The following is a 22,922-nucleotide window of genomic DNA, read 5'->3' on the forward strand; positions in this document are numbered from 1 at the left end:
AGTGCGTTCCAGTTTTCCCATTACTATGGGAGGATCTGGAAATCAGATTTGCGAGGCGTAAAACAGGTCTAGGGGAGTGGAGGCAAGAGCCTGGCCAGTTGGTGTGAGACTTGGGGAAGGCAGGGAGAGGGGTGTCTGGGCCTTGCAGTCTGGGCCTGGGGTGGGTATGGGGAGGGTCGTTGGACCTGGCTGTATGGGGTGGGTGGTTAGGCCTTCCTGGGAGAAAACTTTCTGCTCCTCTTGGATCTCTCTTGCCTGGCTTTGGGCCTTCATTATTTCTTGGTGACTGTGCGGGGCAGAGGGCTGTGATGTGCACCCGACCCCTCTCCAAGTGAGCAGCAGTTACTGGAGGGGCACTGGACCGGAATAGTCTTGGGGGAGCAGTGAGGGGAGAGACCAACCCACATGGGAATGTCCACCACCAACCTTGGCCCCCTCACTCCCCTGGGATACGAAGGCTGACCAATTTCCAGGCAGATCCGTTCCCTCATTGGATTCACATTCTTTCTAGCTGGATCCTTGGGCCTGGAACATGAGGTTGGTGAGTGATGTGTCACCTTGCTACCTTCCTAGCCGAGAATATCAGACATGCTCCCACTGCGGGGCTCTGTGTGATGCTTTTAGGGGAGCCAGCTCCTCTTCTGGTGCCTAGGTGCTACGGTAGTGGGCACTCCATGAATGCCTGGCTTTGATCCCGCTGGGCGTGGGGGAAAGTGCGCACGAACAGGCTTTCACTTAGCTGGTGCAGCAGGGCCCTGAACATGAACTTTTCTGCTGGCATCCCCGTGGGTCACCAAAAAGGAGGACCTAGCCGTTACAGTGATGGGGACATTACAACTGCGGGGGTGAGAGGAGAAGGAGAGTGAATGGGGGTGGGGAGGGAGGGAGGAAGGAAGAATTGGGTGAAGTGAGAGGGGGAAGGGCATCGGGCAGAAGGTGCTGAGAAAACATAGAATGAGTTCTGTTTGTTCTCTGCCCTGGCTCCATGGGAACAGAACAGAGGCCACGAAGTGAAAGAATTTGCATTGTGTTGCTTCAGCATTTTGCAGTGCGCGTGGCTGGGATCACTAGGCTGGGGGCAGGGTGTGTTCGGCGAGCACGAGGAAGACCCTGAGGGAGCAGGCCAGGTTGCTGAGGCACCCTCTCTCAATCTGCAGAGGGAGGGTGTGGTCTCTGGGGCCAGGGATTCAGCCCTGTTGGGGAGCAGGGGACACACCGGTGTGGGGGATTACATGGGTGCGGAGGGTGGATTCTTCTCTTCCCTGGATAGGGGGTTAAACACATTCTCTGTCTGAGTGGTCAGGTAATTCCCCATCGGCCTCATTCCTGGTCTTTCAAATGCGGGAAGGGAGATGGATCTGGGTTTCAGTTACCAGGCTGGCTAATTACTACTGATGATTGGACCAGTAGCTGAATAAATTGGAGAGAATCTTCCCCTCAACATTAAACTTGTAAATCGCCTTCCATCCCACTAACCCTGTATCTCTGCCACTCCCCCAATCTTCTGCATCACTCCCTGTTTGGCTCAGTGTTTTCTCCTTTCTTTGGGCAGGGAGGGTGTTTGGGACAGGATGTTCCCATCTTCCCCCCTTCTCATTCCCCACCCCATAGCTTCTGCACTGCAGGACACTGCTCCCTCCACGGTTACTGCTGCAGATATTTTCGCTGGGCAGAGGGGGGCGCTGGCAAATGCTGAGTGGTTCTCACTCCCCCATGCTCACAGCCCCTGTGAGTCTGTGGACAGAGGGTCCAAATTCAGTCCCCAATCCATGCAGCTGCTGCACCAAGCAATGCAGCTCCCGCTCCCCTCTTGCACTTCGGTGCGTCCCTCCTCCTTTCCATGGGTTTTCTTCTCTCTTCACCTTTCCTCTCCTGATTTCTCTCTCTCTCTCTGCTCCTTACCCTTCCTCCCTCCTCCCCTTCTGCCTGCCCCTGGACACAGCACTTGTGATGCCAAGCCAGGGTCAGAAGGAAGCTTTTGGGAGAACCTAGTCAGTTTCACTTTGCTGTGGCCAGTGCTCCGGGCAGGGGCAGCTCAGGCCCAGTGCTCAGGCCGGGGCAGAAGCAGCAGAGGGTGCTTGAACGCTGCCCTAGCAGGGCATCTATTTCCCTCTGATCCCCACGGGCAGGGGCAACCGCAGGGGAACTCCTGCAATGCAGGGAAAGGTGGGCCGGAGATGGGTCACTCAAGGTGAGGCTGAATGAGGAGCCCAGGATGTTCCCTCTCCCTCCCAGGAGATGGGGGCAGGGCATCCCTTTGGGTTGATTCCTGGGGCTGTACCTGCCCTGCTGGTCACCTGTAACCTGATTCTTCGCTCCCCCACCTGGCACTCTGTTTGTCTTTGGACGCTGTGTTCTCAGAACCCAGCCCCGCCCCAGGCTGGCTAAACCCAAAAAGTTACAAACTCTTATGCCTCCATGGAAACAACCCCCCACCCCCACCCATGCTGGATGAAACTCTGCCCACCCTGCACTGGGAGGAATCCCACTCCTTGCCCCACAGGGTTTGCAGCACCTTATCCCCCTGCTCTGAAAGGGCCTTCGCAGTCCTTGAACTCCATGGAGACCGGAGTTCTTGATCTCCTCCTTATTGGGAGGGGCACACCAGGCACTCGCTGAGTCATGGCAGTGGAACGTGGCTTCTGGCCAAACTGCACCCAACGGAAACAAGATGGCCAGTGAAGCCAGCTGCCGCTGGGTCGCCACGAGCACCGGGTTCCGCGTTCACACCGCTTCCTTCTTGGCACCTCCGCAGCTGAGCCTCCCCCCCACCTCCTCCCTGCGTGCAGCACACAGACTCGGGAGGAATGGCCCAATGCTGAGGGCTGCCGGTGACAGCCCCGCAATGCTTGTTGGGGTCCCCAGTGCTTAAAGAAGTCTGAAAGAACTGGATCATCTATTGTCATCTGGGAGTAGGGTGGCCAGATGTCCCGATTTTATAGGGACAGTCCCAATACTTGGGGCTTTGTTTTATATAGGTGCCTATTAACCCCCATCCCGTCCCGATTTTTCACACTTGCTGTCTGGTCACCCTATCTGGGAGTAGCAGCTTTGGTCAGACAGTGTTGGGGAGTGTTCCCCTCAGCGACCCAGCTTGATGGTTAATTGTTTTGTTTGCCAGGTCTGTGACCCTTCCCCACACATTTGGGGAAGTGTCTTGAACCCTGCAGGGTGGAGACAGCTGAGCATGTGAAGCAGGTAGCTAGTAACTCTGCTTTGTAAAAGCAAGTGAACAGATTGACCGTCACAGCTCTGTGGGCTCAGTCTATTTCCCATAGGGAAGCAACATCACGTTGGGCACTGCAGTCTGTATAGAAAGGCCAGGGCTGAATGGGTCACAAAGACAGAACCATCCTCTGCCTCCCTTGCCTCCTGGGTAGCTAATGCAGCTGCAGCCACTGTGTAGCTGGAGGAGTTCAGTCTGTAGGGCTGCCGGTCCAACCCCTTTCACCAGCACAGAAGTAATTTCCTTTGAAATGGCTCTGCCCAGTGGCTGGGTCCATGTTCCCTGGGGGATACACTGGTTTCAAAAATCCCCTGGGCTGCAGGGTTTGGAGAAATGAGGTGGATCCCTGCTACCATGACCCCAGTAACCCACACCTGCCGCTTCTCCGTTATCCATGGGGCTGTTCAGTGTTGCCTTTTGGTAGCCCGCACTAAGGAGGAGCCGTGCCATGCTTATGGCCAGATCCTTTCCCAGCCTTGGAGGAGGGAGGGCATGGTGCTTCCTGGGTCGGATGTTTATGAGGGGACCGTCCTATGGTCTGGGTCTAGAAGGCCAGATGCTTACGGGCCCTTGCTGTAACCACCTCTGAATGGTTTATTGAGGAAGCCAGCACAGATGCGGTGATTCTTTCTAGCCTAGCCGGCTGTGTTAACACCGCCAGGTGCACTAAGCCAGTGAGAGACAATCACAGAATCTGGGCTGGGTCTGTGTATAAACTGCAACTCGATAAGAGGGGGCTCAACCCTCAGCAGCCGGGGAACATGTTTGTCACGATAAGTACAGGTGCTCCCTCTGGGCACTAGAATCCTGGGGCTCGTGGTGGGGAGACCCCTGGCCTGCTGTGCTGGCTGGCCAGGACCTCCGCTGACACTGGCTAAAAAAACCACTTCTCCTCCCCCATGCTAACTCATGCTCTTGGGATAGATCTGCAGAGGTGGTGATGATGAATGGGGCTCCTCTCGCAGGAGAGCCATCTCCAGAATTTAGCTCTGACAGGCTGGGTCATGCCGAGGGGGCACCTCCTCCTCCTTTCCTGGGAGGGGACTCCCCATTTAACAGCTTCACAAAGCTTCTCCTGTGGGAAGCCTGTTGTGGAAGTAGCACCTGTGTGCTGTGCCTGGCAGCTCCCCGTTGCTAGCCTCCCTCACTTCCTCCCTCTGCTTTGCTCCCACTTCCTGTCCTACCACCAGCTGGTTCCATAAGGAGACACTTGTTGCCAACCCTCCAGGATTGTCTTGCAGTCTCCAGGAATTAAAGATTAATTAAAGCTTATGTCATGTGATGAAACCTCCAGGAATATGTCCAACCAAAATTGGCAACCCTAGTAGAGACAGGCCTGTTCTTGCACTTCTCCACCGTCTCTGTCCTCTCTCTCTTTTGCTGGCAGGGACAGCAGCAAGCTGCTGCAATGGTGAAGGCTCTTGCTGTCCACTGGGAGAAGGTTAGAGCCTGGATGAAGCTGCAGAGGAGGGCTGTAAAGCTGGCATCATAGGTCTTGTTCCTCTTGGGTAAGAGAGAGCAGGAGCCACCGCCTCAAATAAGAATCCGCCACCCCCCCAGGCCCCCCCCAACTCTGCAGTATCCGATCCAGTGTGAGAACATGTGGGATGGGGTTGATGTGCCTATAGTAAGGCCTTTCTGTGTGGCAGGACATATGTGATAAGCATGTGGGCACGGGCACGTGTGATGGGCAGCAGGGTGTGCAAGGATGTGAGTGATGGAGTCCTGATTGCGTGTTGGCTCAGTGCACAGGGAGCACGTGTGGTTGCTGTTGGCTGCGTGGTAAAGTACCTGCACGTGGAAGGGTGTGCAAGGTCACGTGCTCATGTCAGTAATCTGCCTGTGTGAATCAGGATCAGGAAATCCAGTTGCTGACCTTTCACATTAGTATTTGATATTTACAGAGCAGCTTTAATTCCTCCAATGCAATATATGACTTGTTTCACCTGGAGCTGAAATGCAGCCAGCTGTGGGTGGAGCACAGCAGTGCTCTGCAACACTTCAGAAATTTAGGACAGGCAGTGAAGAAGAACAATGCATCCATTTGAAAATGAACCAGGTATATAGATAGGCAGTGGGCATTAGCCTTGGTGTGTGGGCCACATGTATCTAAACCTGTAGAAGAAAGTATTATGGAATCTCTCCTGTCTCTGGGGGTCATGACCTCGTCAGCACCTCCAGCAACACCGCGTCCTCTGGCACCATGCTGGTGCCTTAGTTCAATCCTGACTCAGCATGCTCACTCACTGGCAGCCCTTTGTGCAACACCCTGGCTTTTCCTTGGCCCTCTCAGCCCCATCTGTGCTCTGACCGGAGCTGACCCTGTACAGCTCTTTGACAAGATCACAGTCTGAAGTGGTCTGCTTGCTGATTGGTTTCAGAGTAGCAGCCGTGTTAGTCTGTATTCGCAAAATTGCTGATTGCCACCCCTTCAGTCTCCTTATTGTCTGCACCGCTCTGCTCTCCAGGGCCTGGGCTCCTCCTGCTCGGCTCCGGCTCCAGAGGAAATCTGTATTTACCTTAAAACCTGTTAGGTGGCTTTTCTCAGGAGGGCAGGCAGAGGCACAGGGGTGGGGATCGTTGAGAGGAGGAATGAGGCTGAGGTCACTGATGGAATGGAACAGCTATATTAAGGGGAGCCGAGACACAAGATATTACAGCTGTTCTAAACCCAGTGCTGGAGCGATGTCGAACGTGTGCCCCTAAATCTGAAAGGCTGAGTCGTTGAGTTACTGCGGGTGCTTCGTCTTCCCTTGGGGCCTGATCCTGACTCCCACTTTGCCTCAGTGAGGATTGTAGGATCAGGCCCTGCAGTTACACTTCTGTGCCTCAACGTTTCCTGCTTTTAATGTGCGTCGATGCTGGGCCTTACGTGGAGACCGTAGAGCTGGTAGAAGCCATTACTGCTTATTGCTCCTATGGTCATGGCATGTAATTAACTTGTGGAAGTTCGCTGTACAGTGTAGAAATACTCACAGGGAGGGCAGCATTGTCTAGTGGCCAGAACATGCAACTGGACTGCAGGAAACCAGAGTTCTGACGTTTGTGTGACTTTGAGCAAGTCACTTAGCATCTCTGTTCTTGTCTCCATCTCGTTCGGTAAATTGGGGATGATAATGTGACTACATACTTCTCAGCTATGTTGTGAGGATTTATCCCTAAATATTAGTAAAGGTTTTAGAGCCTTCCAGGGGGGCTAGCAGAGAATTGCTAAATATTGTGTTAAGAATGACATCTGCAATTGGATGAAATTCCAAGGGGCCACCAATCCTCAGGCTTCAGGGCACATGTTGCTCACTAACTGGGGTCAGGAAGGAATTTGATGAGCGAGTATTGCACAAAAAAGTGTGTTCTGTTCTTTTAAAGCAGCTGGTACAAGCAATTGCTGGAGGCAGGTTGCTAGACTGGATGGACCACCAGTCTTTTCCAATATAGTAATTCATATAGTGGATTGCATCAAGGCTTATTCTTTTGTGGTTCTTGCCTGGTTACAATCTAGTGTGCCAAGGTTGTAGCTTTCCATGTGTGCAGGGGGAACTGGTTGGAGAAAACAAAATACCCAGGTTGTTTTTCCACTTACGGCCATATCCAGAGCAGGTGTATGTGTTGCAATAACGTTATATTTCCCTCTGCATGTTGAATCCTAATTTGGGTTAGAAATGGGAACCTGGATTATTTATTCCTTGTGAGAAGATTTCCTGGGCTGAGGTGTGGGGCTCTGAACCTCTTAGCCCAGCGAGGCGTTTAACACAGGTTGCAACCCTTGGAAAATAATGGTTTTGGAAAGGGGCTGCCAGTAGTCTCTGTAACTGCAAGGGGTGCTGCTGCTATGCCATCAGACATATTGTTGCACTTTTCCTCTGGCCTTGAAAGAGCCTGTTGCTGCTGTGTGCCAGGGGGATGCAAATCCGGATACAAGACTCACAGAACAACAAGGGCGTGGATTCCAGACAAGTTCCTTTAGCAAATAGAAGAGAATGTTTAAAAAGGGGGGAAATGTGTTTGTCCCCCCCACCTTAATTCTGATATTGGGCTAAGCCTTGTGCTCTTAACCTAGGAACCTGGGCTCCTGACTTGGTTTTTACTCTTGTTGAAGCCTAAGTAGGAACTGGCTAAGCGTGATAGGACTGGGCCACAGGCAGGGTGGATTTGATTTAAATCACTAGTCAGGGAGACTCGATTTAATCCTGGATTTCTACATAAAAGTGCATTCTTGTTGGTTGTTAGAACCTTAATACCTATTCCTCTCAACTCAGAGACAGACGTAGGTTTCATTTTTATAAGGTACACACTATAAATTTTTAAAGTGATTTGTTTTGAAAACTTTTCAGATTAGTTTGACAGCTATATCAGAAAATGAATGATTGTTTGGTTATTTCATTTACCAAAGGTAATTGAAGCAGATATTTATGAAGTCACTGGGAGGTGAACTATCTCCAATTCAACAGGTTAATCTTTAATTGGAGGATTTTCTTGCCATGCTGTATTAGGAGGAGAACATCACCAGACAGACATTAAGGTTGTTTTATTTAACTAAAACAACAACATTATGTATTCTGGATTTTTTTCTTCAACAGCAAACGTCTAATATTTTAACAAAACAAGCATATGAATTTTTGAATTTAGTTAAACATTCAAGTTTTTTATATCAGGTTTGTTTTTGTTAAAATTGTTTTTAACTAAAATAGTTAAATGGAATTTTTTTTTAAACCAAAAATTAAATCAACTGTGTCAGCCAGGCCAATATGAGATATTTAAAATATTGGCTTCTGCAGGTAACTCAGTCGTCTTCACCTGCATTTTCCTGTTTGTTCATAATCTGGAAAAGGAAAAACGAGCTTTCCTGCTTTTTCAGGTCCCAAACGATTTCTCAATTTGGAATGAATTAGTCCAAAGGAAGAAAATATTCTTTCTACACAGGCAGAAGAAGCTACTGCTGGTAAAAGTGAGATTATCACTTCAACAGTCTGAATCCAAGTGCTTAAGTGACTTCCACCAGCTCACTGGTGTGACTTTCTTTAAAACATCATCAGTAAACATATATTTCTTGAATGGTTCTTATTCCCAAACTGGGTCTCTTTTATGTCTGCTGCCATTATAGGTTTTCCCTTCTAGTGAGAGAATGGTATGGTAGATCTCAAATCAACGAAGGCTACACTCAGAAAGACCTCAAGACTTCTGGAATATGCTGCTCAAGCATTTTCATTTTGTTTCTACTGCCTGTCCCTCCCGTCTCACATTTATCTCCAGATTTCTTCTCCTTGTCCAGGTCTATTCTGCCCCCAACAATCTTCCATTCATTGAACTTTTTGAAACTTTGCACTTTTAGAAAGAGGTAAGGGATTGACTCTGTGTACCCAAATTTGCAGAGGGACAATAGGGTTGAGGTCTGTTATTTCTCATCTCTCTATTTATTTATTTATTTAAAAACATTTTTTCTGTTAACAAGCATGTTGCCTCTGGAGAGACAAATCCACAGTTTGAGAACTGCAAAACTAAGCATCTCTGATGGTATCTTCTAGACTAAGCACCGAGTCCCATTCGGTAGATAGAAAGATTCACCTAAATAATCTATACAGAAGCCCCTGGAACCCCATAAAACAGGGTCCCTAATCCATGAGCTATTGGAACTCATGTACAAAACTTTTCTTAAACATGACATGAATGTATTGTCTCATGCTATAGAATTAGAATTTATAATCCCTATTCCATGATGAGATATCTTTGAGCTATACAGGCGAGTCTCATCTTACGCTGGGGTTACGTTCCGCAATCAGTGCGTAAAGCGAAAATCACGAATAGTCAAAATTACTTTCAGTGGAATGGCGGGCGGAATCACCTGCACTACAAGTACAGTATTTAAATTGTTTTTTTCTCTCTCTCTCTTTTTTTTTTTTGCCGACTGCGCAAAGCTGAATTCGCGTATGTTAAATGTGCGTAAGATGAGACTCGCCTGTAACGTATCTTAATTAAAACTATCTTTAGATAAAATTCTTTTTGAGGAAAAAACCTATCCAAAAAATCCGATTTAAATAAAAAAAAATCATTGATTTTTATCCACCCTGGCCACAGGTCATTGTAAAATAGTCTCCTTCACTGCCCATTGCAGCCAATGGGATCTGAGAGTGGTCAGCGCCTCTGCATATTAGGTCCTAGATGTCTCCGGTGGACACTCAAAATTAGCAGGTGTTTTTGAACATTTAGGCCTAAATGATTTACCCAAGGGTAAATGAGGCAGGAAATAGAACCCAGGAGTCCTGGCTCCCAGGCCTGTCCTGTGCTCCAGCCATTAGACCAGCTTGTGAGATAAGGACTTGAAAAGATTTTCATGTCAAGTGATGTCCTCCTGAAAGTGGCCTTAGAGTGAATGGTGTGTGCTGTAAAGGAGAGGGTGTGTTTGGGTGTGGCTGTGAGCAGGGGCAGGTAGAGAAGCGAAGATGTGATGGGTGAGGAAATGGAGGCGCCCTTGGGGGCGGCTGGCCTGTGCTATTCCAGAGTATGAATCGTGGGTGAATGGATCACCCCTAGAGGAGATGTGTATAGGTGAGAGGTGAGCAGACTCAGCATGTGTGTTGCCTGAAAGAATCAGCGTCATTCCCAGTGTGGAAGGAGCTTGTTAGGGTAGCTAACTCTGCCCAAGCCACCTAACTGGTTATTTAACTGGCTCTAATGAGAGGCAAAATGCTGGGATCTTAATTCCTGTGCAGTGTGGGCCCTTCCTAGCCAGCAAATGCCATGCGAGGAGCCATGAGGATGAAGCTCACAGAGCCCCCCTCAGTCTCCTTGGAGCCTCTGGCCTTTGGTCCACTTCTGGTAATAGGACCTGCCCTTGCTGCTGCGCCCAGTGCAGAAGGAAGGAGAGGATTTCACAGAAAATGGCTTGAGCTGCTTTGAAACAGGGTCTTGGACAAACACTGGGGGTCGGATGCCCCAGTGGCACGGTTTCAAGTCTCAGCAGGGGTGTCTCTGCCCTTCTCCTGTCTTGAAATAGGTGGAGTCCCAGACCATTTGCTGTGAGCTGGGCTCTGAGACGTTTAACAACTCAGGTCAGATCCCATGGTGTTTATCCATGGCCAAAATCTGCCCCCTCCACCACTGCTGTGCAGCAAGCTTTCCACTAGCCCTCCAGTTGGCTGCTTCCTCTACCCAAGAAGTGGCTAAATTTTGGTGTTCTATATAGGCTGAGGGCTTTGGGATCCCCCTTATAATGTAAGATACACGTCTACGGGGATTTTCAGAGAAGCACTTGCAAACCGTAGCTAATCAGCTTTCCAGCTGCCCTACGTAAATGCACATGGCTTGGGACCAGATGGTGATGGTCACCATTTTGAGAGAGAGAGAGAGAGAGCTGGGTTGTGATGGGAGCACCAGCTTTGCCCTTTGCCAAGAAATGGCTTTGAGAACTGGAGCAGATGGTAGCACAAGTTCCAGGCCCTAAAAAGGGACATGCTCACCTTGCCTCTGTTGTAACTTATGAGAGAGCCTCAGAAGATGCTACAATATGCCTGGAGGGAGATGATGATCTCCCCATTTTACAGAAGGGGAAACTGAGGTACAGAGGGTGACTTCTCCGAGACCACATGGCAAGTCAGTACGTGAGCTGGAAATAGATGAAATTGCATAGAGCCGAGTTTTGCTGAAAGCCCTGCTCTAAGACGCTCTTTATTGTAGCTATTCCTTTCCTCTTGTAGCAAACACCTGCAGTGTAGTCCCTAGGCCAGTTAGACAGCATGTTTCTCAAGAGAATTTCCATTTCTTTAGCTTTATTCAGATTTACAGCAGGATCCAAAGGGGATCACCAATTCAGTTACAGCAAGAAGGCTGCAGGAGAAAGACAGACAGACAAATGCACACACCCTGGATGGTTGTACATGTGAGCACATCTGCATGCCCTTGGTCAGTATCCTGATGCATGCTGCAGAAACAAGCCCATGAGGGATTGTGTGTCAGCAACAGCCTATCTGGAGGCCCTGCAGGTTGCATGCAGCATCTCTCGTCCTGGACTGGGGGTGAGTGATGGTGCTGAGATTGAAGGGAGAGACCTGGTTGTGTGTGGCGAGCCCCGAGGCTCCTAGGACTGAGCATTGCAGAGAAAGATAAACCGGCTTTTCCTCTCCTTTAATCTCTCTGGTCCTTGCTGCTCCCCATCTCCACCCCCTTTGACTAGCCTCCCCAACAACCCCTGCTTTTCGTTTTTCTCCTGCGAGTCAGTGGTGGTGGAAGGGGGCTGACTGAACTGGGTGTTTCCCTGCCTCCTGCTGCAGGATCGTTTGCAGAGGGAGCAGGCAAGTTGAGGCATTGCTGTGGAGATGATTGAGATGGATGTTTGCAGGCTCCTCCAAAAGCTGAGTCCACTGAAAGCTGCAGAGCACAGAGAGTTCAGGCCTAGGTCTGGCATGAAACATAGTTTCTCTCGCTCTAGAGAAACACCGAGCGAGCCCTTGTGTTTACTTAGTCCTGAGCTAGTAGCACTGTCCCAAGACATGCAAACTCCGGTCAGGCAACTGCCGGCTTCCACCGTGCAGCTGTGGGACTGGGTGGAGCCCCTCCCCACCTCCCTGAGCTGTGCCTGTTCCTGACTCAGCACCCTTTGCTGTTCCCGACCTGGCACCCCACAGCTCTGCAGAGGCTCCTCAATCCTAACCTGCACCTACTTCAGTCTTGGATCCCTCCTGCAGCCGCAGCTCTGCCAGTGGCCCTCAGTTCTGATCAGCATCTTCTCCTGTTCCAGTCCTGCTCCCCACAGTGCCCTGCCAGGGCGCTTCAGTTCTGACCTGCAGCGCCCTGTCTGTCCTGGCTCTGGGTCTCTCTACAGCAGAGCCTGCCAAGCCCCAACTCTCTCTCTCGTGAGTTTAGGCTCCTGGAAGTGAAAGGCTGGGGCTGTAACTCACTGTGATGCTCCGTCCCCAGGGGTGATCAGCGGAGAGGTCTCTTCATCCTGCTGTGCGGGGTGCACCCCCCCATACCCCGCTGCTGTCGGCCTGGGGCTGCAGTGGCTAGAGTCCATGGCACCCTTTTGCTTTACTCCAGGCCTGGTGGGTAGCTGCTCTGTCCTGTGTGGTACTGGCATGCAGAGAGCTGGACTGGAGCTGCCTCTGCCCCAGTCGGAGTGACTAGAGCCGAGGCTGAGGTTGCTGTGTTTGGTTCAGGCCCCACGGTGCTGGTGGCTGTCTGCTTTTGCAAGCTCTGTGTCCGCAGCAGTGACTCCTGATTGATTTGCACCGAATAGCACCTCGGTTGCAGATCTGGCTCTGTCTCACTGTGACAACCAGGGAGGCACTGACGAGTGTTGGGCACCCCCGTCAGTGGGACCAGCTGGATGCCTCCCAAACCAACCTGCAGCCTCTGCTCTGCGCTTTCTTAGCCCTGCATTGTAGTCTAGACCTTTGCCTCCATCTGCTGAGCCTGTGCCACAAAGGAGAAATGGCTGGGAAGCAGAATTTCCTCTATATTTTTCAGTTAAATTCACTTTCAGGAATTGCTTAGGGTTAGAGTCAGTGCAGGGCTCCTGGCAGGCATTTGGATGCCTGTGTGTGGCACATGGTAGTGTCCTGCTGCTGTCATTGTGCATTCTATGTAGCTTCAGGCTCTAAACTGTATTGTTGTGTAACTGTGAGCTGTGGACCAGGTGCCCTGCTCCACCCCAGAAGCAGCTGCATCTCAGAGGTGGGTGGAATTATTCCTGTTGGTGATTGTTGGTACTGTCAGTAAAGTGCCTTCTGTCTGAGAAGAGCTAGAGGAATGGAAGACTCCTCTCCTTCTCCCGTCAGTGATCCAAACCAATCTTTTCTGTGTGATCTCTTCCCAGCTGTCAAGGGGATTTAGGCAAAATTTCCCTCCTTTTAATATTTTGGGTTATTTTATTAAATAACCTCTTTTTAAAAGCAATACTTAAGATTTCCCCAGTTTTTCTGATGCTGTACTCCTGGGCAAAGCCTTAGTTAACACAAAGGTCAGGTTGAGAATGTATTAACCTGAGTGTTTTGTTTTCCAAACACAAAGACCAAACACAGACGTTCAGCCTGAATATCTTTTGTTTTAGATGAAGCATAACCACAAACAAGAAAGAACAAAAGCAAAGCCTCCAGGAGAGAGCCCAGTGTGCGTGGGCGCCTTTGTGACAATCTGCACTGAACTGAACACAAAATGGCTGCCTGCCACACTAGACAGTAGAGGCCTTAGAGATGTAAAGGTGCAGCTTGGGTGGGTGCATGGGCACGATGGGCTCTGTGCCCTGCAGATGGGTGAATGGCAATGTTTGGGGCCTGTAAGGCCAGCTGAGATCCAAGATGTTGGAATCTCTTGAATCTTTACGTTTGGGCCTGCACTTCCGTTGGTTCAGAAGCGAGAACCAAAGTCCGAGGCTAGGAGGGAATATTGGGGTTTGTGGCTGGGTCTATCAGAGTAGTTGCAAAGTTGGCTTTTAAAACCGGCTTATTGGTGCTCTCTTTGCACCCTCCCCACGGTGGTTCTCCCCAGAGGAGCGCTTCTATCTCTCTACTTTGGGGTGGGGCCAGATCCCAAAGTCCTTCTCAAGCCAAGCTCTCTCGTCAGTTGTCGTTTGCCTGAGCTAATGGCCTCTGGATCCACTCCAAGGAGACTGTGCCCGAGATACCTTCCAGCATGGGGAGGCCAAGGTTTCCTCATCCAGAAGGATTTCTCTTTCTGCTCCTTCGCCTCCAGTCTGGGAGCTCATGTGAACCAGACACATGGTTCTCTGAACTGGAGCTTACTTACTTAGTGTATCCAGCCGGTGTGTACTGGCTGGGATGAGCAAATCCAGGGCAATTCACCAAGGACGTATGGAGAGTGAGATGCCAGTTACATCTGGACATGTTGCTACCAGCACAGGCTGCAGCTGGATTAAATTCCTCAGCCGTGAAACTCAGCAGCTTCCACTAAAGGCTCAGACTTCTGTCTGTCTGTCTCCCCTTTCAGCTGAGTTTCTGCGTCTCGCTGGTCTGTTTCCTAGGTGAGCCCGTATGAGTATTGCGGAGCTGGGATTCTACCCTGCCGTGTTTCTAGCTGTGCTGTACGTAAATACAGTGCACTGGTAGGGCCATACCTACAACCCTTGTTTTTCTGGGAATGGAGTACTGGGTGTTGTAGAAAGGGCAGCCGTGGCCATATTAGACTCTAGCAGCCACGTAAGGTACCGAGAGAGAACCAGAAACTCATGCTTTGAGCATCCCCTGGCCAATAAGTTGTAAACCCAAGGGCCTGACCTTTTGCAGTTATTAGAGATCTCGTGGCTCTGCGTATGTGGGAAGGGGCGTTGGCGCCGGTGTCCTGGCCACGTTACAATTGGGATAATTATATCCTGCCTGTGCAATTTCAAGTGGATGCAGACCTCTCCTTCACTTCATGCCCTAAGCTGCTGCTGTTCACTCCTGTTGCTGCGCCTGCAACTGCCATGCTCCACTCTAGAGCTGGCTGCATTCCCATGATCAGGGATGGGATTCCTACAACGTGTGTCAAGTAACGTTTGCAAAGCACTGTGGATCCCTGTGCATGAATGGGGCTGCCTGAGCTTAAGATCAATGTCCATGGTCTGTGTATGTGCATGGAGGAATAGCCTTCTAGGAGCTACGGACCCGATTCAATACAGCACTTCCGGGAATTCCCCTGAATCAGAGGGAACTGCTCATGAGAGCATGTGCTTAAGTGCCTTGCTGGACGGGGGGCCTATTTGGGAGAGCCAGAGACTATCCAATGGCTTTTGCGCTGAGGTGGGAAACGCTGGGATGGGTTTGTGACTAACGTAACTCTTTTCTGCCGTAGCAAGGGAGAGTAGGTTGGACCCTAAAGTGGAACGTGTTTTCTGGGCCGCTGACACAATGGGCTGTCACAGTTGCTCCCTGGCGTGGCAGCCAGCTGACGAGCTTGGTTCTCCCGTTCAGTCGGTGCAGGGAGAGCTGAACTCTTCCGCTGTGGATGCCCTTCTGCTTCCCTGCAGCGCTGGATAGTACCAGGGGCAGCATCTCCTTTGTTAGCAATGCCCGCTGTTTGCCATGGCTGACGTCATGGCTCATGATGTGTTGCAACAGCAGCCTAAGGAGAGGAGTAGGGCAGCGTTCAACGCAGCACGTGGCTCCTCGCTTTGTGCATTATCAGCCCTTTTAATTGTAGTGCGTTCTACTTAGGCTGTGAAAACAACTGGGCTTCATCAACCCGCAGCTAACGCCGCCCTTTGTGCAAGTGTTCATTTAGCAGGGCCCAATCACACGCTGACGTTCGAGGGTGTCTGGCTTTTGGCTTTGACAGGAGCGGGGCCGGAGGCATGGCGAGCCCAGAGAGGGAAACTTGTTGGAGAGTGTGATGCAACGACTGCCCCGGCCATGCAATGTACCAGCATCCGCATGGGTTCTGCTCAGAGGGAAGTTGTTCTATGCAAGATGCCGCTTGGCTGTGGGTAGCTCTGGCTGTGTGTTGGCTGATGGCATGCACAATGTGCAAGGCGCTGTCCATATGGGAGGGAAGCACAGTCCCTGCCCTGCAGAGCGGCAAAGCTAAGGGGTGCGTGAGGGGGTGAGGGGGGAAGAGCTGCCTGTTCACGCTGTCCACCTGCACGTGGATTCCTGTGCAAAGCTCTGCATCTGCTTTGGGGAACCTCCTTTCCACCTGCCGCTGTGTCTCACCGGGTAATTAAATGGCACACGCCAGAGCATGTTTGGACTCAGGAACTGGCAGGGGTGGGGAAATGGGATGTGTGGGAGGGTCTTCTCCCTGGAGGGGGAAGCGAGGCGAGAGTTTTGGGAATCTCCTCCTGCAGAAAAAAATATTTGGAAACTGCCTGCCATTTAGTGCAAAGCATCATCATGAACCAGAGATCAGAGGCCTCCTGGCTGGGGTGCTTTAGGAAGATCCAAAGAGGCCAGGGGTGAGCCCCAGCAAAGGCAGGGAAATCTGTCCCTCCTACCCCACTTTGAACACGGCCAAGGGAGAACCCAGCCGCCCCCAGTGCAGTGAGCTGAGTGTACCCTGCTGCTCCTGATGCTCTGGAGGAGATGCCAGTGCTCTGTTCTCATTGGCCGTCCCCAATCCCATTACAGCTAGGGTGGAAATCAAAAGAATTCCACATGCTTTCCAAGGGATTAGGGGCTCCCGCTCCCCTCCCCTGGCACTGTCTGCCTGCCACCTGCATCAGGCAAGGGCTGTGCAGCAGAAGGTGCTGTCCCCAAGACAGAATGGCGTTTCTGCATGTTTTAAAATAACCAAGCTTTACTAGAGTATGGGGGTGGGGGGGAGGGCGGCGCGGGAACGGACGACAACTGGAAAGTGTGTTGGCATGGACATTTCAGTTAAAACTATCGACTCGCAGGGAGTTCCGTTTTCTGGGGACGTGCAGTTAATAACAATAATCAGCAGCTCTTATAGCTCTGTTCATCAGCAGATCTCAAAGCGCTTTACAGAGGAGGTCAGTGTCATTATCCCCACTTTCCTGATGGGGAAACCAAGGCACAGAGAGGGGAAGTGACTTGCCCAGGGTCAGCCAGCAGGCCAGTGGCAGAGCCAAGAATAGAACCCAGGTCTCTTGGGTCCCAGCTCTATCCACTAGGCCTCTGAAGTGCTTTAGATTTAGATTCACTTGGAAGGACAGGGAATTAAACCAGTAAACAGGAGTGGAGCCCTTGTAGTACTAGTACTGTGATGCACTGGCTTATTTGTGCATGCCATTGTCTTCTGCTCCGCTGTGTGTCATAGACCCTGTACTGTGAACAGCTGTTGGAGATTCTTTAGCTCATTGTAGGGGCTTGGTTTGCACTTGGTTTCCCAATGGCCATGGTGTGTAGCATATTGACAGCACGTTCCTAGGGAATGTGAATTTGCTGATACTTGGCTCTTAAAGTTTTACATCAGTCTATCCCACTGGCCTGGGGGTCCCTGATTACTGTCATCACCTTCCATTTTACACATGGGAAACCAAGGCACAGAGTGGTTAGGTGACTTGCCCAAGGTCGTGCTGCAGGTTGGCAGCAGAGCCAGGGGTAGGACTCGGGAACCTGACCCTGATTCCCTGCCCCATTCTCAAACCACTAGTTAATGCTGCCTCTCTCCGTACCCCTGCTATATGGGCTAACCCCAAGGCAATAGGAATCCCCACCACCTGGGTAACAGGTGTCTCTTCCTAGCTTGGCCCAGTGCCTTCTGGATGAAGTTTCAGTTCCGTCCCCTGCTTCTGACAATTTTGGGGCATGTCCTTCACTCCGTACGGTGTGATCCTGCTGGAGCATGAGCTGTATGTTGGACATATGGACTCATCACGCAGACTAGGCTCTGGCTGGAATGTAGTGCTGGGTCGAGGCAGACTGAAGCAGCCACACTGTTAATATAGCGACCTCAAGGACACATATTCCTGGCAGGGATCCAGCTTGTCTGATGCTGTCAACCTCTGTCCTTCCTCCAAACACTGAACAGGACGGAGCCATCGGTGATACGTGTACAAACAGCCCCATGTGCTCCCGGTATGGGACATGTGCCTGACCCATCTGGCAGTGCCGAGGAATCCCACAGGAGCATGTCTGTAAGGTCTGCAGGGAAGGCCCTCTGAGCCCTGTGCCTAAGGGCTGGGGGAAGCAGGGAGCGGACACCCGAGGGAGCAGAAACATCTTATGTACCAGGACTTACAAAAATAAGCCTCCGAACTGGGACTGAAGATGAATCTCCAGAGGGACTGGAGCTGAAGCCTGTGCAGGGTGGGGCTGTAGGGTACCCTGGGGAAGAGAAGGGGCACAGAGAGCCCTCGGCTCCCTTCCTGCCCTGGGCTCCTCTCCCACCCCCAAATGCTTGGCCCTCCGGCCCCCTCCTCCTCAGTGCTCACTGATCCCAGCTGCCTGGTGTCCTCCCCACACCCTGCCAGGCATTGTTTCCCCCTGGATGAGGGACACTGCAAGGGAGAATTAGCAGACTCCCCTTCTGTCTCTCCACACTGCAGCTGCAGCCAGCCTCTTGCACTTTTCCTTGGGTTGTGCAACAGACCCAGCCCTCCCCGCATGCCAGATGGTGCTGGCCTGCCCTTCCCGGGGATCCTCTCTCCATAGTCCTGATGAATATTCAGCAGTGAGAGACAGAGGTTCAGCTCCCCAGAAGAGCAGAAGGGGTGGGGGTAGGGCCATGCCAGCCAGCGGGAATGAACTCAGCGATGCCCATGCGAGGGGAGGGGAGCAGAGCTTGAGAGGAAGGGACCCCAGTGCTGGAGAGGGCAGAGAGGAATGCTGGGGAACGCTGACAAGTGAGGGGCATGCACCATTGTAGAGAACAGATCGGGGAGGTGTGGGGAGGGCGTGTGGTCTGGTTTGGTTGCCAAGACCCCTGGGTTCTATTCCTGGCTCTGCCAGACTCTGTGTCACCCCCTGGGCAAGTCATAGCGCCTTGCTACGCCTCAGTTTCCCCCTCTGGAAAATGAGGATAATTCTGATCTGCCTCTCATGGGGCTGTGAGGCTCAGGCCAGGTCCACACAAGAAATGTTTGCTGATCTAGCCGTGGCAGCTGGGTGGTGGTTGGTTTTTGTATGGCATTTCTAAACTGTCCCAGGCCCCCGGGTAGGCCCAGTTATACTGGCACAAAAATGCTTTTGCAGACACAGATTATGTTGCTCTGAGAAGCAGTATAAGCTATACCAGCAGAAGCACTCTTTTGCCGGTATAAACTGTGTCTTCACATGGGGGGCTTAGCAGGATAACCCTGCCAGCAAAGCTTTCTAGTGTAGCCCTGGCCTTAGCCAGTGTTTGTCAAGTGCTCCAAGCTTATGCTCTAATAAATTTGTTAGTCTCTAAGGTGCCACAAGGTCTCCTGTTCTTTTTGCGGATACAGACTAACACAGCTGCTACTCTAAAGCTCCATGTGTATCTGTGTTAGTTACCCTTCACACTTTCCTACCACTTTGCAAGCCTTCATTAGTGCTGAGAGGAGACAGGTCAGCATCATTTTCCAGATGGGGAAACCGAGGCAAAAAGTGGGGCTGTGGCTCACACAGGATCACAGGGAGTCAGTGGCAGAACCAGGAATAGAATCCAGGAGTCTAGTCATTAAACAGGCTCCCCCCTGTATAGGTGTTTCTGTAGTACCCACAGGGTCTGCGACCCACAGGGGTTTGGCGGGGGGATGGTTATCAGACCGTGGGTTTGCTAATAATTCCCCAGGTCCCTCTCCCCGTGAGCCTTCCAGACTCCTTGTCCCCACAGGTGTCCAGGCAGGGACAGCCCCCAGGCCAGCGTGTTCTTGGGTCGTGCCCTCCCTGGAGTACCGCCGGTCACTTGGGTGGGACAGGCCCCGGGCGAATGTCTCCGTATGCAGGAATGGGGTGGAGGGATGTCCTGCTTGGCTCGGTGACGAGGTGTCCTGCGCACCCCTCTCCCCAGTTAAAGAGAAGTCGGCCCAGTATCTGAAGGGAGGCTGCTCTGCTGGGGTATGCCCGCTGACTCAGCACTAGGGCCACTCTCATCCCTCCTGAGCTAGTCGGTTAGATCTGCTTTGGGGTCGTTTTTCCGTATTGTCCCATCCCCCAGTGCTATCCGAGAGCTCGGAGGGGGCGGGGGGGAATGATTGTGCCAACCAGGGTTAAACTGCCTAGTGCTCTGGGAACAACTGTCCAACCCCCTGCCCATCCCATGTCTGTCTGTCTGTCTCTGTCCATCCAAGCCTGGGGATAGTTGCTCCTGAGCTGTGTCTGCCTCATCACACTGGTCTGTCCCAAAGGCTTGCCCTTAGTCCAGGAAAAGCCCCTGCTACTCTGGACGCCAGAGTGGAAGTTCCCGCTGAAAATCTGCTAGCTCCTGACAGCTGGCAACTTGGGTTTGGAAGAGAGCAACAGGTCTGCTCCCTCCAGCAGGGCCCAGTGAAAGGGCTCACTGGAATTTCCATGGGCACAGGCCGACGGCTCCCCTGGCTTTCCCAGGACCCTCTAGGTGGGAGCTGGGATCAAGCCCCATGGCTCCCTCTTGCCTTTGCTCTGCAGCCCATACAGGCTTGTTCCTGCTGGGCTGTATCGCTCCGGGCAGCTGCTCTGGATTTAGTTTCCTGGAAGCCGGGCGGGTGGGAAGCGTTTGCTGAACTCTTCCCACTCTGGATACAGCATCTGTGCTCGGGGACAGACACTGGGCCTGGAGGGGAGGAGGGGGTGCAGGGGAGGGGCTGCTTTTCTTTTTCAATGAATTAGCTGTGCAGTTGGAACAGCTGGGGGCCGGTATTCACTCCCCTGCTGGCCTCCAAGGAGATGCAGAGATCCAGGGAGATGAGATCCCTCCCCCCACTTCGCCCCGCTCCTCTCCCTGTCCTTGAGTTCACACTTCTCCAGCCCCGCTCTCTGTATGGAGGCTGCTGCACTGGCAGCGTCTCTGTGCGGCTGGTTTTGTGCATCTTCCTGCCGGATCCCGAGGCACAGATGAGTGTGAAGGAGAGAGGCAGCAGAAAGTGCCAGGGATGCTGAATGCTGGGGGGCAGCTGGATAAAGGCAGCAGCCTCAGCTGGGACCCCTGGTGTGGCAGGAGTTCTTGGCTGCGTAGCCCCATCTCTGGAGGGTCCCTTGGTGCCAGAGCCCGCCAGCCGCCGGGATGGTGGTTTTCCTCAGCAGAAACCTGCCCTCCCTCCTGGCTCTGTTTAAGAAGAAAGGTGAGTACAGCCTCGGTGGGACGAACCCTTGTCCTTATGTAACCCTGGCCATAGGCGATCTCCAAGCATGAAGCCTCCCTGCCCCCCTTGTGTTGTGTGGCTGGGCTGGCTCCCCGGCTTCCCTAGAAGGATCCCGTTCTAGCTGGCTGCCTCTCTGGGTCGGGCAGGGAAAGGTCACCCCAGCAGTGGCTGCTCTTGTTAGGAAGTTAACGGAATAAACCAGCGAGCTGCTTCCTGCCTGAAGATGACTCGCAGGGTGTGCCCGGGCTAGGGGAGCGATCGTGCTGAAATCACAGCAGTAAAGGGCTTGGTTGGGGTATGCACGGTCTTATGGGGGTGGACCGGGGTCCTGGATGAAGGCATTGGCCCTGGCGGGGTGTGTGAGAGAGCTCCTGAGTCCCATAAACTGGGTTGCGTGTGCTTTGTAGTCTGTGTCCCAACTTATCCAGGATGCTTTGGCCCTGCTGTTTCTGCCCATGTCCGACCCTGCGGCTGGCTGGCTGGCTGCAGATGCTGCCTGGCTGGGAGAGAATCTCTTTTTCTGTGCGGCTTAGCAGGGTGGAATCCTTTCTATTGTCCTGTGTCCTTTCCCCATTGTGCAGATCTGGAGCTGCTGCAGCAGTCCGTATTTCATCTGCCTGGCTTTTAATCTGAGTGCATACATGGGGTGTGTGCAGCCGTGGCAGAGATGCTGTGGAGGAGGGGTGGTTCTCTAGCTATTTGGGTTAGAGGCCCTGTGTGTGTGCGTCCTGAAGACGGGGCGACTGGTGAAGAAGACACTGGCAAGTGTGTGCAGGGGGACGGTTGGTGCCTCTGTGGTGATTCCACGGCCTCGGTCAGCTACTCATCCTCTCCCGTCCTTTCTTCAGCACAAAGTTGTTTTTCTCTCTACTGCTGCAGGGCACCTAGAATGAGATGAGCTGTAATGGGCAGGAAATGTAGGCTGAAGGGGGAGAGCCTGCCGAGCTGACTCAGCACCCGCTTATCTCCCAGGGTAGACAGTGGGAAGCATGACCCCCCACAGAACTCCTCCAGGGCAGGTTACTTAGATCCTGGAGCCCGGGACAGCTAGTGAGAGCCAGCTGCTGATGCCTCAGTCCACTGAGCTGCTGTGTTCATGGAGGCTGTTTTGAGATGAGAATCTAGTGTGCTACCACAGGGAAGGGGATGATTTCACTGGAATGGGGTAGGAAGTGTGGCCTAATAGATAAAGGAGGGGACTGGAAGTTAGGAGATCTGGGTTCTGCTTCTGGCTCGACTGGCTGGGTGACCGTGCGCCAGTCGCAGCCTCCCTCTGTGCCTCAGTTTCCCCATTTTTAAAAAACTGGGTAAATACTTCCCTGCCTCACAGGGGGATTGTGGGGCTCAATAAATTCCTGTGTTTGAGGGGCTTTGAGATGCCTGGTTGCAGTGCTGTAAGGGGTGTAAATGCTGAGGTGGGAAGAGAATCTTCTGCTTTATTTACTTGTTTCGCTTCAGACTCCCATCCCCTCCCCTGCCACTTATCTCCTTTGCTGGTGGCAAACCCGCATCCAATGTACAAACTCACTTTCCCTCGACAAGGATGCTGGTAGATGGTTGGGCCCAGCGTCTGCACCCCCAGCTTTGTCCTTCTCAGGCAAGTGAGGATGAAAGTCCCCAGCGTTGGCAGCATTTGGGAAACCTGTCTCCAGTGTATCGATTTGTTGCTAAGCTGAGAAAAGGCAGGTGGGGGGTGAGGTGTTCAAGGGCAGCCTGGAGTCAGCATGTAGAAGGCTTCAGTGCACTAGTAATTAGTGGGGTGAAGTAGGGCAATGACTTGGGCTAAGAACCAGCCTGGACTCCTGGGTTCTATTTCCAGCTCTGCCTGTGATTGGCTGGGACACCTCTTTCAGAGATGAATTGATTCCAAGGCCAGAAGGGACCATGAGATCATGTCGTCTGACCTCCTCCGGAGCACAGGCCAGAGAACTTCCCCCCAGTTCCCCCTGCATTGGGCCCTATAACCTGTGTTTGACCAGAGCATCTCTTCCAAAAAGGGAGTTTTGCTCTGAAGATGACATCGGGGCAAGTCCCTTCACCTCTCTGTGGCTTGGGATAATAATC

The 22,922-nt window shown here is 52.1% G+C and overlaps 1 protein-coding gene across 3 annotated transcripts in view; it reads left to right on the forward strand.

Annotated features, from left to right (window-relative positions):
- NHSL3 (NHS like 3) overlaps positions 1–22,922 on the forward strand; it is a 54,412-nt gene that overhangs the window by 17,365 nt on the left and 14,125 nt on the right. The window contains exon 1 of one of the 3 annotated variants that reach the window (XM_074934335.1): positions 20,534–20,837. The exons of the other annotated variants lie outside the window; for them this stretch is intronic. Coding sequence (XP_074790436.1) covers positions 20,780–20,837 — 58 coding nt within the window. The 5' untranslated portion in view covers positions 20,534–20,779. Of the gene's footprint in view, positions 1–20,533; positions 20,838–22,922 lie in introns of those variants that run through there. 3 annotated transcript variants of the gene reach the window in all.

This window comes from Natator depressus, chromosome 19 (genome assembly GCF_965152275.1).
Source record: "Natator depressus isolate rNatDep1 chromosome 19, rNatDep2.hap1, whole genome shotgun sequence".
NCBI classification, from domain to species: domain Eukaryota; kingdom Metazoa; phylum Chordata; order Testudines; family Cheloniidae; genus Natator; species Natator depressus.